The sequence below is a fragment of the Pestalotiopsis fici genome, assembly GCF_000516985.1.
Source record: "Pestalotiopsis fici W106-1 unplaced genomic scaffold PFICI_Scf_17, whole genome shotgun sequence".
Lineage (NCBI taxonomy): Eukaryota > Fungi > Ascomycota > Sordariomycetes > Amphisphaeriales > Sporocadaceae > Pestalotiopsis > Pestalotiopsis fici.
The window spans coordinates 244,502-261,127 of NW_006917107.1; the positions used below are offsets into that span (position 1 = coordinate 244,502).

At 48.7% G+C, this 16,626-nt stretch overlaps 3 protein-coding genes across 3 annotated transcripts; 1 reads left to right on the forward strand and 2 right to left on the reverse strand.

The window, feature by feature from the left end:
- Window positions 1-2,482: 2,482 nt before the first annotated feature.
- PFICI_15374 (uncharacterized protein) lies at window positions 2,483-3,052 on the reverse strand (the record flags this gene model as incomplete). Its single annotated transcript, XM_007843955.1, has 1 exon — window positions 2,483-3,052. The coding sequence occupies one exon, from the start codon at window positions 3,050-3,052 to the stop codon at window positions 2,483-2,485; it is 570 nt and encodes a 189-aa protein (XP_007842146.1).
- Window positions 3,053-4,420: 1,368 nt separating this feature from the next.
- On the reverse strand, window positions 4,421-5,998 carry PFICI_15375 (uncharacterized protein; the record flags this gene model as incomplete). The annotated part of the gene is made up of 2 exons (XM_007843956.1): window positions 4,421-5,400; window positions 5,476-5,998. 2 exons carry the CDS (start codon window positions 5,996-5,998, stop codon window positions 4,421-4,423), a joined length of 1,503 nt encoding a protein of 500 aa, XP_007842147.1.
- Window positions 5,999-12,714: 6,716 nt separating this feature from the next.
- Window positions 12,715-16,496, forward strand: PFICI_15376 (uncharacterized protein; the record flags this gene model as incomplete). Its single annotated transcript, XM_007843957.1, has 3 exons — window positions 12,715-13,815; window positions 13,906-13,965; window positions 14,997-16,496. The coding sequence occupies 3 exons, from the start codon at window positions 12,715-12,717 to the stop codon at window positions 16,494-16,496; spliced, it is 2,661 nt and encodes an 886-aa protein (XP_007842148.1).
- Between the last annotated feature and the right edge of the window lie 130 nt (window positions 16,497-16,626).

Consider the following 16,626-nt stretch of genomic DNA (forward strand, 5'->3'; position numbering starts at 1 on the left):
ATGGCTGTTGTTCATTCCGTCGCTTGCCCTTGGGCTATGTCCATGCCTTATCTAGAGGGCCTGTACTTGGTTCCTGTCCAACCGTCGCCGTGTTTCGTCAGGCGCAGCAGCAGGGACTTGCTCGAAAACTGGTCTTCTCGGGTTTGGCCAAAGTGTGACCCTTTGGCTCAACTGAGCGCATGTTCATAGCGTTGTAACATGTGGTGCAGTATCACAAAATAAAGACAGGACACTCTTTTTTCAATATGAGCAAAGAACTTTCCATTTGAGAAAAACTTATAGTACCACTACTTAAAATAATATGGTATCTGTATACAGATTTGTTTATTTAGTATAGGGTGTGATTTATAGAGCAGCAGTTGCAGCTCCAACCGAGAGTGGGCCTCGTCGACACACATTCCAATGTCTTCATAGCAACCAATCTGCCGACTTTTAGCAAATCTTGAAAGCGAATTCCCCAAAAGAAAAAGGAGGAAAAACCCCACAGCCGAGCAATATTTAAACTGTTCACCCTATGTTGCCAGATACTGCATTCTATATCAAACTACAGCGAATCTGGTAGTAATGACATTCACATATGTTCAGCCTAATTTGGTCTCTCGATCCTCATCGCCCAGAAGTCTCCTCTTCAGTAGAAGAATATCGGACATAGAATATGACATCTCGTGCCGCTATGGCACTTGATCACAAACAGTGAAAGCCGCAGTAAAAAGTGCAGGCATCAGTCTATGCCATTGTACAACACGTCATCACATCACGAGCATCCTTTGCGCCTCAATACTTACCCATTGAAGCCCCCAGGCTGAATCTCGGACTCAAGATTTACTTCTCTAGCAAGACGTCTTAGAGGTACTTTTGCGGCAGATGAGGACGCCATGACGGCTACCGCTGTGAGACTCCAGGGCTCGCCGGGTGGAGCGTCGCGACAGGAGTGGTATCCAAGAATCAGCAAGGTCCCATTGAAAACGAAGATACCGGTAGTAATGTTAGAATCATGAACTTTGCACGTCACATCAATGCCGCAGACGCCAAGGATGGGGATCTATCGCTCTTCATCAATCCAAGAAAAGACGCAACAGGATGACCAGTTGCTCTAGGCACAGAGCCAACTCTCCTGATATTCTCGCCGACTTCGATGACGCAAGCCCACGCCGTGCTGCAAGCTTCCCGTCATTGCGGCACGGTTATATATCATATTGCGCGCCCTTATGACAACAGATGCAGCCCGTATTTCAGCTTACCAGATCTCTTGGTCATACAAGTCAGAGGCGCCAGAAATCAAAGACGCAGAAGATCATAAGTGGTGTTTGAGGTCGGCGAACTCATGGCCTGAGAATTACCTGGCAGAGTCCTTCTCTTACGAGCCCTGCCCTTTGACATGCGGCTCCGAGATCCAAAACCGAGCATTTGTGCCAAGATCAAACATCATTCTCCATACTCCTCATGCTACCGATTCGATGTACGACTCCAGTTTGGAACAAAGTGTATCACTTATATCACTCGATTTCGGCACCCTTCCGCAGGCTATCCTTCGAACTTGCAAGAGCTCTCCTGGAGTCTTGCGCGAATCTTGTAGCCTTTGTGAGGCGACGATTTCCTGGCATGACATGTGGCGGCCAGACATAGTCTAGGTCAGCATAGGACTACTAAGACCCCAGAGGGAGCAGAGATATGGCTAGAATGATGAAAGGAGAGGATCAGCTTCAATAAAGACGCTAGCAAGGGAAGATCGGGAAACATAGCATCGAGAGTGGTGGGCCTGGTCGACAATTTGGTGGATGGATTAAGAAGAAATGCTTGCTATCGATTATACAAAGATTCCAAGATTCGGCAACGCGCAAGTAGCCCATGCTCGGCAATACAGCTTCATGATTGTAATGCTATAGTCTCGGCCACGCCGGCGATACTTTCTAGATATGAAACATGAAATTCGACGAGAACCAAAAAGATACCAACTTGAAATTGAAGATTGATACTGATAAACACTGGGTCAAGTGATATTGCGCACTTGAATTAATGTGTCAGGATTATCTGCATTCTATAGCGTCAAGTTTCGAGGATGTAGACTGATGGGCCAACTCTGATATTCTCATCACATTTCATTGTCATGTGGGAGATATCTCTCACTGGTGTACTGGAGGGTGATATAAGCCATGCCCTTGTGTGGGTAATGGTTGTGAAAGAGGGGTTGAGCCTGTGAGGTTATGTTGGATTGGACCTGGACCTGTCTCTCTCTGGTGATCAGTCGTATGGACTTGTTGAGGTTGTGGCGGAAATCCTTGTTGCATGAGAGGCATCTGCTGTATAGGATATTGCGGCATTTGCTGTGCATAGTACATCTGTTGTGGTATCATCGTCACAGGGGCGGCCAGCCTGTTACGCTGATGCGTTTCCATACACGCGCGAACAAACAATACGAAATGCACAAGACTAGACAACGTCAATCTCCTATCTCACCAGAGTGAAGCAAGGACGGTTGAACTTACATCAGCAGGACCAGAAAAGCCAATTCAGCCTGCATAATAGACAGATATTGACTGGAATAGTAGTCGTAGTAGCGCTGGCAGTAATAGCCGCATTCCGAAGCATAGGCCACAATCCAACCTGTGAGTCCCGCAGCTACGACAAGACCCAGCCATAATAGAAGGTGAAGGGCTACGTGAGCTCCAGGGTGAATACCATATTGACTCCGTCGAACGCAGACCGTGATGAGCTCGGCCACATCCCAGCAAAGCGCAATGCCGGCTTGTGGTGCCACCCAGATAATTTGGTAGCTCTGATATATACTAGGATCGACGGCGAGAGCGATGGAGATGCCGAGCACAATAACGCAAAAGATAATGGAGAGCGAATAGAAGACGATCTTTGTGATATGCCACCCTTTGCTGGAGGGAATCATGACCGGAGGAGGAGCTAGGTATTGCTGAGGATAAGGCTGCGGGTATGGTTGAGGAAATGGCTGCGGCTGACTGTATTGCGATTGTTGTTGTTGTTGTTGTTGCTGTGGATTCTGCTGCAGTTGCAGCTGGGTAGGCGGTTGATTCGAATCCATCGTGTTTATAAGCAATGTAGGTTGAGCCTTGCTTCGTATAAGATGTCTGCAATGCTCTCTTCCCACAGATCTGCGCGCCGGCCGTGTATGACTGCCTGTTGTACTCTAAGGGGAAACTCGTGAAGGAAAAGGAAGAAATGTGTGCTTGCGAAAAGTTTGGGCCCAAGTACTCCTCTACATGGGCATGGAGATGTTTTGCATTTCTCTCATCCCTGGTCACCTTCTTTCATTGCTAACAAGATCAACACTAAATTTAAGCATATTAGCATGGTTCCGTCTTTGAAACTGAATCACACTAACCTAGTCATTTTACGTGTAGCGTTTGGTCCAGCATTTTGGCGCCAGTTGAGTTAGTTGGAAGGATTCGTCTTGGTATTTCAGCTGGCAATCTGGTAGGCAAAATCGTTCCTGTCTTGAGACCAAATAAATGAAAGGAAATGAAATCTCGTGCTGAAAGCTTGCATGTGCTCGATATGGGCATTGTTGCTTCCACTGGGAATAAGCAAAAACCTGAACAACAGGAAAGAGACTCAGTCAAGCAATGCCACCAATTTCTTGAGTAGCCCGCAACGGCTCTGGCATGGCTCTGACTTGGAATGACTACTCTCGCCGCCAAGGTGCCCGGATGCAGCTTATTGCATAGCTCATCTTCCGTCGGCTTGGCCGTTGAAGATCCATGGAAATAGATCAGGCAGACACTTTGAGCAACCTACTTGCCTATTAGGCATTGACACGAAGCTTTTGTGCTTTACTAGATCAAGGTTGATTTGGGCTTTTCCCATCTTCATAGTTTACCAATGTGGTCTAACATACGGTGAGTGGCCGATCTTAGTGAACCACGTTTATGAAACTATCATTATTAATTAAATTGCCTGTCTACCACCCCCTGTCATCTTCGAATGTCGGTTTATTCATTGAAAATGGTCAATTTGCAAATATTCGTTCTCGCGGATGCCAGTCCCTGCTGACCTTTTATTCTCAAAGTCATTTTCTAAAGACAAGCATAGGACTAACTAAAACTAGCCGCATGTTTCGTTTGAGACAACTATACTGATTCTTATCAATTGATATATTATTATCTTGTAGGCGGCTCTTCAATTTGATTTGAGATCATTCATCATTTTGGAGAGCGGAATTAGGGAATTGGGCGTTCTCGATAATTTCTGACGAAAAGTAGGTTGATTGTGTCGGCCTGAAAATAATTTACACCAAATCCCAAGCATAGGTATGCGTATCATCACTTGAAGGAATAACATGTCACTCTCAAGTATGAGCATGTGATGAACTCCCAAAGGCACTTTTCCAATTTATCCCCCGTTGTGTGTCTTTTCGTGTCTACGAACTGCGCTAGATGATTTGATTTACAATTCAGCTATTGTCCTCATATTCCTGACACCATTCCCTTCTATAGTTCTTGATTCTTTCGCCAGCAATGGCTGCCTCGGCAACTAGACCAATGTCCTCGAGCAGATCGAGAACATCATAGGAGCCTCCCTCCTCGGCATAATCGCAGCGACGAATAATCCTCAGAAACTCATCAGTGGGAGAGTGCATAGCGAATCGCGAGACGCCTGTAACAATTCTCAGCCAAGTGGCTACCCACCTTGCATCCATTGTACCCGCACCTTGTCGCCATTCAATTGTCTTCTTCTTGCTCCATCCAGTATGGCCCATGTTGAGGCAGGAACATTGCAGAAAGCTATAATTGGCTCTGTCGTTGGTATGGAGCATTCCCTCAATCTGACAGGACGACTCCGTCCGCGCTATTTGTTCTATGCCGTACCAGATACCACGGTCCTTGGCCAGGTCAGCGACTGATAATACGTCTCCGTTAATCCGGTTCATCGCCTCCGCGTCCTCTTCGGTATACCTTGGTAGTTTGAGCCGCGGAAACGTGTTGAGACGTTTTGGCTTGCTCAGCATGTGATCGGGAACTCGTGGCAGAATCATTTCTGATTGACTTGGGGTTGCGCCGATGGCAACACTCGTCGTTAAAGTGCTGTTTTCAATAAAGGACTCAAAACAACCTGAACGTCTTGTCCTAGTGAATGCTTCGACTGTACTCTTGTCAATATGGGCCTCCCGCCACAAGGTTGACTCCTCCCCAAACCGAACGGCTCTTGCGATGTACCTCTCACATAAAAGTCTCTCTTCGAAATTGTGTTCAAGGTGGTCTTCAAGTTGCACCCCATGAGCGAGAGGGCTATATCCACGGATACTCATGCAGTGAGTACAAAAGCTTCGAGTCGGTGGGTGCAGAGTTGCCAAAAGCCGCTCGGCTGCCCAAGACATCATACTTATCCTCTTGACCCATTGAAATGGCATATAAGCAGCGCCGTTTCCAACATCTGTCCATAGTAATAGTTAGCCCTATACTAATATGACCAAAACATAAAGAATGGGGGGAGATCAGGGATACTTACGAATATGGAGGCCCATGGTTGGGTTGATCTGGATCCGGAATTTGGAGGCAAGCAAATTAATCATATATCGCACAACCTCGAAACTGAGTGGCGATTCCCACTCGACAGGAAGCCCAATCTCGATTGCGGCATATCTGAGTGGTAGTCTCGCCTTAAAGCCCTCAAGGCCAATTACTTTGATAGTAGTATCGCTCGCGACTTGGCAGTGTCGAAATGGATCGAGTTGGCGCGCTTCTTGCGTTTTTTGTCCACTCACTTCAGCTTCTTCTGTAGGAAATCCAGCATCCCGCAGTGTCTTGATTATCGCCTCTTGAACAGCTTCCTGGCCTATGTCGTGTAAATTTGGTCTGTGTACGCCTTTTGGGAATTCAATCTCCAGAGGCTGGGGCAGATCGTCATCTATAATCTTCTCCTCAGCCTCGCTGCTAGATGCATCTCTTGTATGAAACACGTAGATGACAGCAAACTCCAACTCAACACCAGTGCTAAGCCTCGGTGGCTTTGGCTCAGACTGATGGCTCATTTTCAATCTCCATGAACTTGAAAAAGCAGTAACTTTCGACCTTCCCAAAGAAAGGACAATAAGAGGTCAGACTGTAATAGTTCACAGAGGACAGTGGACTGAGGTGTCGTGACGGACTTTTGACTCCGTTTTAATTATAACGAAAGGAGAATATTGAGTCTGCAAAACTGTTTCTTGTCTTTTTTTACAATCCTTTATTCTACACAATGTTATTGTCAAGACGCAAATCATCCGTGTGTGTGGGGCTGAACAAGAGTTATGTTGCGGCACCAAGAGCTGTAAAAGAGGGTGGCTAGGGCTGAACTACTTGTATAATGAGCAGTTCTTTGTTCTCAGGAAGCTCACTCAGTCATTCTGAATTTGCCTGGATTTCAAAGGCATTCTAATAACAATGTATTTTTTGCTGCTCTCTGCGCCGCTTACAGTACCCTTTCCGCATCTAAAAGGTTAAATTACAGCTTGTTACTTGTATATCGTTCAGCCTCACTGAACAAACAAGCATTTCTAAATCTATCCACAAACTCGGAAATTGTGTCGCCATTTTGAATAGTATACTCAGCATTGCATACGCAATTCATCATAAATCGAGTTATTCAGTCATCATGTCCGTCTAGGCTCGGTCCAGCCCTATCTCTGGATTCATCGAAAGTGTTGTTCTCTCTGCTGATCATATATGATCGGGATTTCATTTGTATTGTCATTGCATCTCATTGCCAAGGTCTGTGGTAGCTAATGGATTGAAAGATGCTTTGGGAGAGACCGGAACTTGTCCTATTCATCTCTGGAGGTATAACATCAGATCATGCGTTGCAAATTACTTCTAGGGTTGCTCGAAAGAGCAGCAATATCGTACGGATCAGCAGCGTTTGTAGATATGAAACTAGGATTGCGCACACATTACGTCAGAAGGGAATACACCAATTTATTCAGGCTTTAATGGTTGTAGGTATAATGGACTCTTAGCCACTCGTAGCTCTTCGAGCAGGCCTCCAAGCCAGCAGGGTATCTAATCAATCAATAATTTTGAAATAGTGTAGCCTTGAGCGCAGTCAACATAACCACGCATTCATTACGATGCGCCAAGATAATGTAGCCACCGGAGAATTTCCATTGCAATGAAAGGTCATTATTAGAACGCGTGAATCATTTAGAGGCCTATGCCTGTATCATTGCGCCGGCCGGAGAAACTCCACGCATCACCGAGTAGGAGGTTGGCTGAACAGGTACTGTGGCGTCTGAATGAATGGCAGGCCGGGCCGCTGCCCCGTCAGGCTCGGTGGGCATACAAACGCAAGCCCGTGTTATCATGACACTGCAAAATCTGTAGCCCAGATCTCCAACAATAAATTTTCGTCGTGAGCTCACTTGTTGCAGGCAAAGATTTCTTGTTAATTAATTAGAGCCGCATCTTGGTCCCTTGTCCATATTTGTAAAACATATTAGATAACCCGAGCAACGCAGAGGCTAATAACATAGAGAGCCAAAAAGCACATCAGCCGGTATCCGTGGAAAGTCAAAGTATATTAATTTGGCGATTGGTCATGATAAGAGGGCGCCGATGCACTGGATTAAAGTCCTCACGGGATCGTCCTCATAAGCAACCCTTATAGCCAGAAAGCAGCTTTGGCATCAGCACATGGTTTGATGCGGATAATCTTGTGCCATACGAGCACAAAAAATACAATGCTAGCTGGTGACTGTATCAAGAATAATGGTAGCGCAGCGCAGGCAATCATCCATGTGGAGAGTGGTCTCCAAAAATTTGGTTGCTATACCGAAAACACGGAGAGAAGAGCGAGATCGTATTGGATGTGTACAAGGCATTGGAAGCCTTGTTTTGAGGCAAACGACTTACAATCGTGAGATGATAATGCCACCCATACCAGTGCCTGGCCAAACGTTTCATTGCTCGACAGTGCTCAGCTGCAACGGGAAAATTACATGCTAGTCGACGAGGTCGCACACTCATTGGCAAAGCTGACAACAAACTGGCATGGAACGACGACGATCAAATCTAATCGTACGCGGGACTTGTGTGAAGCGATATGCAGGTCCAGATTGCGGTCCAAATTGAACCGCAAAGCCGGCACAAACTGGTGCGGTGAAAAACAATATGTCATAATGCAGTTGGCGGATAAACTGTTAAGGTTCCCATCAAGAAATGACGAATGTATATCTGTGAGGCCCGAGGCAGGTCAAGCAACCATCAAGAGACACAGCCAACTCCTATGATGCTACTCAGGCAACACGGGTTCGTGAAGCGAGACCACAAGGAGGTTTTTGCTCAGCCAAGGACCCCTAAGGCACCGATCTACTTACCTATATGGGCAGGGGGTACGCACACAGGACGGGTCGGTGCAGAGGATAAGTTCTCGGACAGATGCACTGCGACCTTGAAAAGAAGCTTCAATCCTTACGAATCGCGTCCGGACGAGTGGCTGACGGCTCGTGCTACTATGTTCGCAAAGCTAACAGCAATCAGTCGTTCATCTCTCTTGGCGTAATAATGATTTCCATTGGTGACGTGGGTCGAATTTATATGGCTTAACTCAGGCCACATGTAAAATATGCAGCTGTAAATTTGCCTTCCCAGGAATATGTCCTGAACGCGGTATATAGATGTCACACGAAAAACTGCTAAAGTACTCTGTAGCTTGGGTTCCCTGCGTCGATCGGAGTTTTAAGACACAGATTCGCTAAAGTTCCTCAGAAGGCAATAAGCGAGGCATGCCCTTACTAGGCTTGTCAAAGACCACGCTGGCATCTAGGTCAACAGTGGATAGGTATGTGGGAAGGGAAAAAAAAAAAAAACAAGATCGCGCGCGAGACAGAGAGAGACAAGAGAGGCGCCCCGTCGGGGCGGAGTGTAGCGAAGCGAGCAACTGCAACGAGCAAGTACCTAGATGGGTAGGGCCATCAGCTTCCCCTGCTTCCATCATGGACTGCCCAAGTTGTTAGGTAGGGAGGAATGGTCGCGCGAGGAAATATCACCAATTGCGGAGAATATAACATGGCCCATCTTTGCAGCGCGGCTCTCAAAGTAAGTGGGCCGCTGTCCCTGCCCAAGCCCAGAGAACGATGCTCGTCAAGCCGCGTGGAGATCAATTGCTTCGAGTTTTTTTAGGCGGCCGTGGCATAATTCCGTCCGATGCGTTATTGCTGGGGCCTGCATCCCGAATGTATGAAAAGTGTACAATGAACTCGAGCTGGAGCTTTTTTTTCGTGGTTCATGGAGGGGTGGCGCCTTTACCATGTGTCGTGCCCTAGGCTCAATAGAGTACGACATAGGTATCTACCTTATTATAACATTACGTCGTCTGCTGGTCTATCTCCGAGTCTACTTGCCTCTGGGTATTTTGGCCGAGTTACCAATTCATGGGAGCTCATATAGGCGTATGCACGTATATCCAGGATGATCCATTCGTTTACAAAGTACATGTCGTCAAGGCCGTGTGGGCACTCGACGACTGACCGGTCCAGCGCCCAAGCCGGTGGCCGCAGTGGGTTGATTTTCCCAAAGCATGAAATACATTGCGCGGACAATCCCCTGATCTGCGCCGCCCATGACCTGCTAACTGAAATTGTTCCATTCCCCGAGGAGAGGGTCAGCGGGCTCTAGGACCATGGGGCCTGCTGCGTATGGATGCCTGCACCCCTGTGTTGGTCCCGTCTCGGCTATCGTCCCCAAGCGAGGCTCTAGAAGACTTCCCCGTTAGGCGAGCTATCCGCCAGACAGGCGACATCACGGCAAGCTGCGGGGAGTAGTGTACACTACGAACATACTTTGGTAGGTACCTAGCCCAGGGTTGGTCGATTGCCGCTGATCACATTCGTGTGCCCATTTCTCCAGACCTTTCTCGAGTGCATGTGTCTGTAAACAGCCCCCTTGATAGCCTCCAAGATCCGGAACGCAACACAACGTTATCAGACGAGGTGTCATACCACGCGCGTCAATAGTAGGCGCCCGCGACGCAGAGACGCTGCAGAGGCTCTGCAACAATTTCAGCCTCCCTGGCTTGCCTGGCTTTGCGTGGCCGCTTCCACTTATGCGCTTATATGCAGCAGGCGTCATCCTGGTCGCGAGTATAACCGCCCGTTGGCCAGCGCAAGAACCAGCCCCAAAGAAGAAGAAAAATTTCAAGAGAAAAGAAAATACCGCTCTTGAGTTGCATTAAATAATCTAGCCACCGACGTAACTTATTAAGATTAGATCTTACACCGTAGTATATTGAATAGCAATAGATATGCTTTAATACCAAAGCAGAGAAACTTGAGGAAAATAATAATACCTAATAATTAAAAACTCTGCCTCCTTGGGCTTTTCATTGTACGGGACCCGGAGCAATGCACAAAGATTGCTTGGGCGGGGACTTGCAAGGTCAGATCCTAGGGCTAGGCAAGACAGACGACGGGAACATCATATGTATTATTAGGTAGGGACGTTATGTGCGTACATAGTAGTACGTCCATATTCTGCAGCCGGGTGTTTCTTACCAGGAATCAAATTCTGACCAAGGCTAGCTAAGCTTGCGAGATGAAACGCGTTTCTTTGTTCCGATCGATGAGTATACTCACCTAGGAAAATCCACTAGTATTACTCTCAAGTTTAGTTGACAGGCAAGGCCTTGTCACCAAGTAACGCCCCCTCCATTTTACTTTTCGTGTCCTTCCGCAGTCGTCACAGGTCCCGATATTGGACCGTGACGAACACCTCCTGCTTTGAGCAGGCGAGAACTTGTTGCCGCGGCAGATTAAAAAACAGAACGATGCAAGCTTGGAAATGCATTGAATCCTTGCAGCTGCCTCGATCGTTAAAATCATTCCGAGCTTCCCCATCACCCCAGAATCCGCAATTTCACTACGTACCACTGTAAGTATGTCGATTCAAGTTCAGGGCCAGTGAATACAACTCGCAGCAAAAGAGCATAATGAATAATTCATTCGGCTCCGACGTGCGATCGTTCGAGACCACCATCCCATCTCAATTAACCAGAAGCGTCGCAAGTTCAGATGAACACTGACAAACTACTTCCCACTTATTGTTTTGCTTTTTCCTGTCCTTGTTCTGGGGTCCATGCCAGAGCTGCAGTTCGCAGTGCACCTTTGAACCTCGCACAATGGAGTCACACTGTCTGCGCTCGCTTGGCCTAGCACGCCTCTAGCCATCTCATCCTTCAGCATTTACACTGTTCTCTCAGTGGCACGCCTACATGGACCAAAGTGACTCTTTACAATACGCGGCGCCTAGGTAGACGAACATATCACGACCTTGGAGTCATGGAGGGAAACAGAACGCGTAGCATGTAGGAAATAAGAGTAGGTTGCCCTACTGCATGTGCATCTATACCCAAGCTTAAAACTTGAGTAGTCCGTACCTACGAGCTACCTAGGTATAAGCGGTTGCCAAAACCACGCACTCAACGGCTGCGGCACGAAAGATACAACGTCTAAACGCCTTTTACACAGTACCTGCTTGCCTGCCTAGGTACCTACCTACCCAGGCCAATCCACAGTCTTGGCATGCCTTGTCCACCCAGTCCCCTCTCTCCGAATTCCTACCGAATTGAACGAGGTGCAGGACACGGTATAAGTACTCTAATACGAAAGGAGCAACAGTCGATTTTGTGGTCTAAACGGAGCAAGTGACTGACTCCCTCAGTCCCGGGATCCGCAACAATTGGGCCGAAGCTTTCTTAGCTCCAACGCTCCCCCCAATTCACCATCCCAATTAATGATGAAGTTTTGTCACTGCTTCTCGGTATGTGTGACGTTCTTATTTTACGATGTATACTGGCTCCAGTGGTTGCTTGTTGTAAACAACTGGCACTTCGCAGCCCATTAATATATTTTGCCTGCTAGACTTACAGTATTATATTAGAGACTCGCTTATTAGGACCTGGCACTTTCTGTATACTTATACCTGAGTTTTGGTGTAATACTATGTAGGTAAAGCACCAAGAGACTGATTTGATGTATGTACGTACATAGATGTGTCTAAGAGGCGACCAGGTCATGGGTTTGTACATACATACTATCTTAGTAGTGTAGAGGGACTAGGTATGGAAGTACGTACCTGATCGCTTTTTACTACGAACATACCACGCTGCTACCCTTACATGCCCTTGTTCAAGCAGCTGGCTAGCCCCAAGAAACTCGGCCCAGGGTCGCGTTGGCTTGCGAGGGACGACCGAGGCGTAAGAGAGAAAGAGGAGGGACAAAGGAAGGGGAAAAAAAAAAAAAAAAAGTGCCCGCCGCCAATTCCTTGAAGGAAGCATTTTTTGCGCAAGAATTCAACGCACCATACCATCGGAGGAAAGGCAGCGTTGCTTGGCACCACAAACCCGTTCAGACTCTCAACAGCACTGCTTCGTACAGTACCGTACAGTACAGAGCATTAGTCTGCCGGTTTTGTGAAGCTTGGTACATTTGTATGGTACGGATTTGTTGGTGTGTACAGATGTCTGTGAGTGTATGTACATACGTGTGTTTGCGCGCGTGTGTATGTGTGCCTGGCTGCTTCTCGCTTCTGTACCTTGTTCTCCAGAGTGTGCCAGCCAGACCAGGAGAGTTGCATTCATCCAGTACCTGCCCCGGTCGGCCCTCGTCTTTCGACTGCGCGCCGGCGCCTTCGATTGAGTCCCCCTGCTCCTGATCTGGGTTCCATAAAATCCTCAAATTAAAATCAAATCAAAGGGCCAGGAAAAATAATAATAATAATGGCAGAGGCACAGGAGCCGCCGCTACAGCCACAAGCGCAACAGGTACAGCCGTCGGCGCAGGCACAAGCTCAGGCTCTACCTCTGCCACCCGGCGGCCCTGTCATGTTAATTCCAGCCGTTGCCAACGAAGAGACAAATAGCAGAAGTCATGGCTCTCTACCTGCTCTTGTGAGTAGTAATTTGCCTGATCCTTCCGTACTGGATAGAAGCCCGTCGCAACCGTCACAAGCCCCGGCCGAGCTCGAGACACATACGCAATATTGTTCAACGACAAACGACTCTGTCCAAGCACATGTAAAGTCTTCCCAAGACAGCCATCGCCAAAGGGAAAAGCCACAACCTGAGGGCATAGGACCGTCCACGAAAATACAGCAAGCCTCCGCATATGGAGCGACTGGGGCTGTCGAGGGGATAGAAGCAGAGAGAAGAGACGTTGATAAACTCCCCGGCGACGCGACCCATTTTGCGCCGAAGGCATACCTATTGCCGGCGCTTGTTCATGTGTCTGGTTCGGTCTCGACTGCCACTAAACCGAGCACCACGGCCGGCGTCACTACTACGATATCTTCTATTGCTGTGCCTTTCGACCTTGTACGCTCGACAGCAAAAACTCCGTCTGCGCGTGACACAAACACGGTCTTGGATTACGAAATCATTGCCGACGATATAGATCAGCTGCATACCTCGTCGGCGCCGCCATCACCAAGTCCACCCGTCATTATGTCGAATCCACCGCAGCATCCAGGCCACCAGCGGCCGCCAGTAGGATTTCCAAGCCCGACTTATGGTTCACAAGGCATATATGGCTACGGGAGTCCAACTGGCCCACCCGGTGATCCATACCGTGGACCGTCTGGCGGTCATCAGCCCATGTCTCTGCCGAGCATGAGAACGTTCGATCCGGTGCAACAGCAGCAGGCACAGCAAGTGCCAATGGCCCAGCAAATGATGCAAGTACAAGCGACTATGCCGCCGTACTACGCGCATCCAGTACCGCTGCCAGGGAATCCGTACAGCATGCCTCCTGATGCCATGGCATCGCGATACGCCTTGCCGCCGACCGACCCCAGATTCTTGGGGAACCCTCGCAACAAGAAAGTGGGTATCGCCTCCGATGGTTGACCGTTCTGTTTAGAACTCATTTCGGATTCCTCACGCGGCGATCTGTTAGCTGACAAGTTGCCTGAGCAGGAGATCAAGCGCCGAACAAAGACAGGATGTCTGACGTGTCGCAAGCGGCGAATCAAGGTATGTCGTCATTTCTTCCGGGTTGCGCATAGGTCCTCATGACGCTGGAGTTTTTCTTCTTCTTGTGTATTCTCTGTCTCCATATTCTTCGAGTTCGCAAAGTTGCACTCCCCTGCCGTTTTCCACCGACGACACATCTATCTGCTTCCCAAGAGGTATAGATTTGAGAGTCGCGAAAAGAAACACCTTAAAAAAGAAAGGGAACCATTAAAAGTGCCCCGTTCCGTTAGAGTTTTGGAAGTGGGTTCCGACCTTGTGCCCACCCCGTCCGTCCGTCCGCCCGTTGCTTCTCGCTTCGCTTGAAGATCGCCTGACTAAAGGCTTGTACCATGGAGCGAGCCAGTGAACCGTGGTTCGTGGAGCGGCGGGCGGAACGTGGAGCAGATGAACCAGGACCTTGCAAGTTGCCAGTCATTGATTCACTGTCTCTACTATGATTATTGGTTATTAGCGTGCACTACATTTTGTGCACCACGGGCCTGAGTTTCTTGGCCGCGATAACTGCACCACCAAATATTCCTGCTGTCTAGCCCCTATCCACTTTTTTTTTCTTCACCTTTCCCTCTTTTCCTGCTCGCTGTAAGCCCCTCCAGGCTTGACCAGCAGGCGAGAGGAGCTTGAAGCCACAAAAGCTAGGGGCCCTCTACTTCAAGTTCGAGCTCGCAACAACCACCACTCAAAGAAAGGCTGTGGAAATAACTGTTCGGGGAGATATTAAAAAAAAAAAAGACAGAGAAGAGGTCCACCAATATCGCGGTAGTGTCGCGATCGTGTGATTATATTATTCTCACAAAATCACTTGCTTCAGCGCGAAAAATCGAGCATTGAGCTGGGTATGGGACTATTTTGAAGTTTCAAAACACATTTACAGAGTCCAGGAACTACTTGTAACCTGCCTCAATCCAATCCGCATAACCAAAGTTCTAGCAGCATTCGTCCCGCTGGAATTTGCCGCTCTTGCCAGGCTTGCATCGATCAAATTGACTACTACACATACCATAGAAGCTAACCAATCCACGCAAAACCACCAGTGCGACGAGCAGCATCCCGTGTGTAAGAACTGTCAAAAGTCAAAGCGGGAATGTTTAGGCTACGATCCCATATTCAAGCAGCAACAACAGCAACAGCAACACACAACCATACAGCCAGCGTCCAACACCAACAACATTACCAACACCACCACCAGCCACCCCACCCCGTCGGCTTCTGTCCCGTCCAACGGGCCATCGTCTCTGCTACCACCAACCTCATCGTCTTCCTCAGTTGTACCTGGACCAAACAGCTCCGGCACTTATAGCTCTCTCCCGTCCGTTCTGCCAAGTTCCTACAATTCTGGCGCCTCATCGTCCAGCAACACGCCGGGTCATGCATATGAGCCCAGCCAGTCAGCACCGCCACAAACAATCAAGGGCGAGCACTTTGAGTACGGCCCCGCCATAGATCCCGCGTTGGACAGTGTGGGTGCACCTCCGAGTACGTCGACGTCGCATCTTCCACCAGTCAAGTCAGTCACGCCTATCGCTAGTCCTCTCCCCCAAAGACCGCCGAATAGTACTCTTACCCTGAGAGGTGGCGGTCCCGTCTTTACTTCACAGTCTGCTCAGCAGTCTGTCTCCCCCTTCCACCACTGGACTCCGGCTTACTCTGACAACTCAGCCAAGAACATGCGCGTCGATGAACTCGTGAGCTTGGGCCGGCCCCTGCCGCCCGAGGCCAAGTCGTTACCTGACCAGGCTCAGATGGACGAAATACGCGGCCTTTATGATGAGATCTACGCCCCCGGTCTTGAAAAGTTTTTCGAGACAAGGTGGTACACCCAGGAATCAACCGGTACGCAATTGGTCACGGTGCATGACTCTGTGGTCAAGAGGATCGCAGCATTACTCAGCCTGGTTGGGAGAGCAGACCAGCAAAAGCAAAATGCCATGACAGAATCCGCCAATGCCGAGTTTCGAACGGTTTGGGATCTTGCCTGTCTGCCGTTTGCAACACCTCCAAGAATCAACCCGCCGAGTGTCATCCCCCCTGATCACGATTCTGCCGAGGCTCGAAACCGTGTCTACGTCATTGAAGCTCTGCTCTCTGGCACCATTCTGATGGATAACCCGCTGGTTCGTCCTCCGCCTTCAGGCGACCTCCGCCGGGTGAGGGAACTTGACTTCTGGTACCATCTGGGGGAGTTCTGCCGGGTGGAACCGCTCGGAAATCCCCCGAATCCAATCATCTCATCTCAGCGTGATCAGATATTGAACAGAATTCGCACTCTGCTCGATGGAAGAGAGAACCGAGACGTACTCTATTCAGTCGCCATAATGCGTGCTCTGTCGCCTGAGTTTCCCCCAGATTTTGAGAGCACACTTCCTCAACATTTAGACGAAAACGACCCCAAGAGCAAGCTGGCGGTTGCTCGCAAGTTTGTTCAGGACGAATCAAAGGTGACTGGAGGCACGACCAACATTGTCCGTCGATTCTCTGAGTTGGCTACTCTGGCCTTCATTAATCCTGGCGTCAACGTATTACGTTCTGCTTGATCGGCTATGTATGTATGCGTCTATCCTTTGGCATCAGCACTTCGTCAACTGTATGATTTGCCTCCAGCGGCACAGGCCTGTACTATAAATTTTCGCCTTATTTTTCGACCATTGATCTCAATGGCGTGCG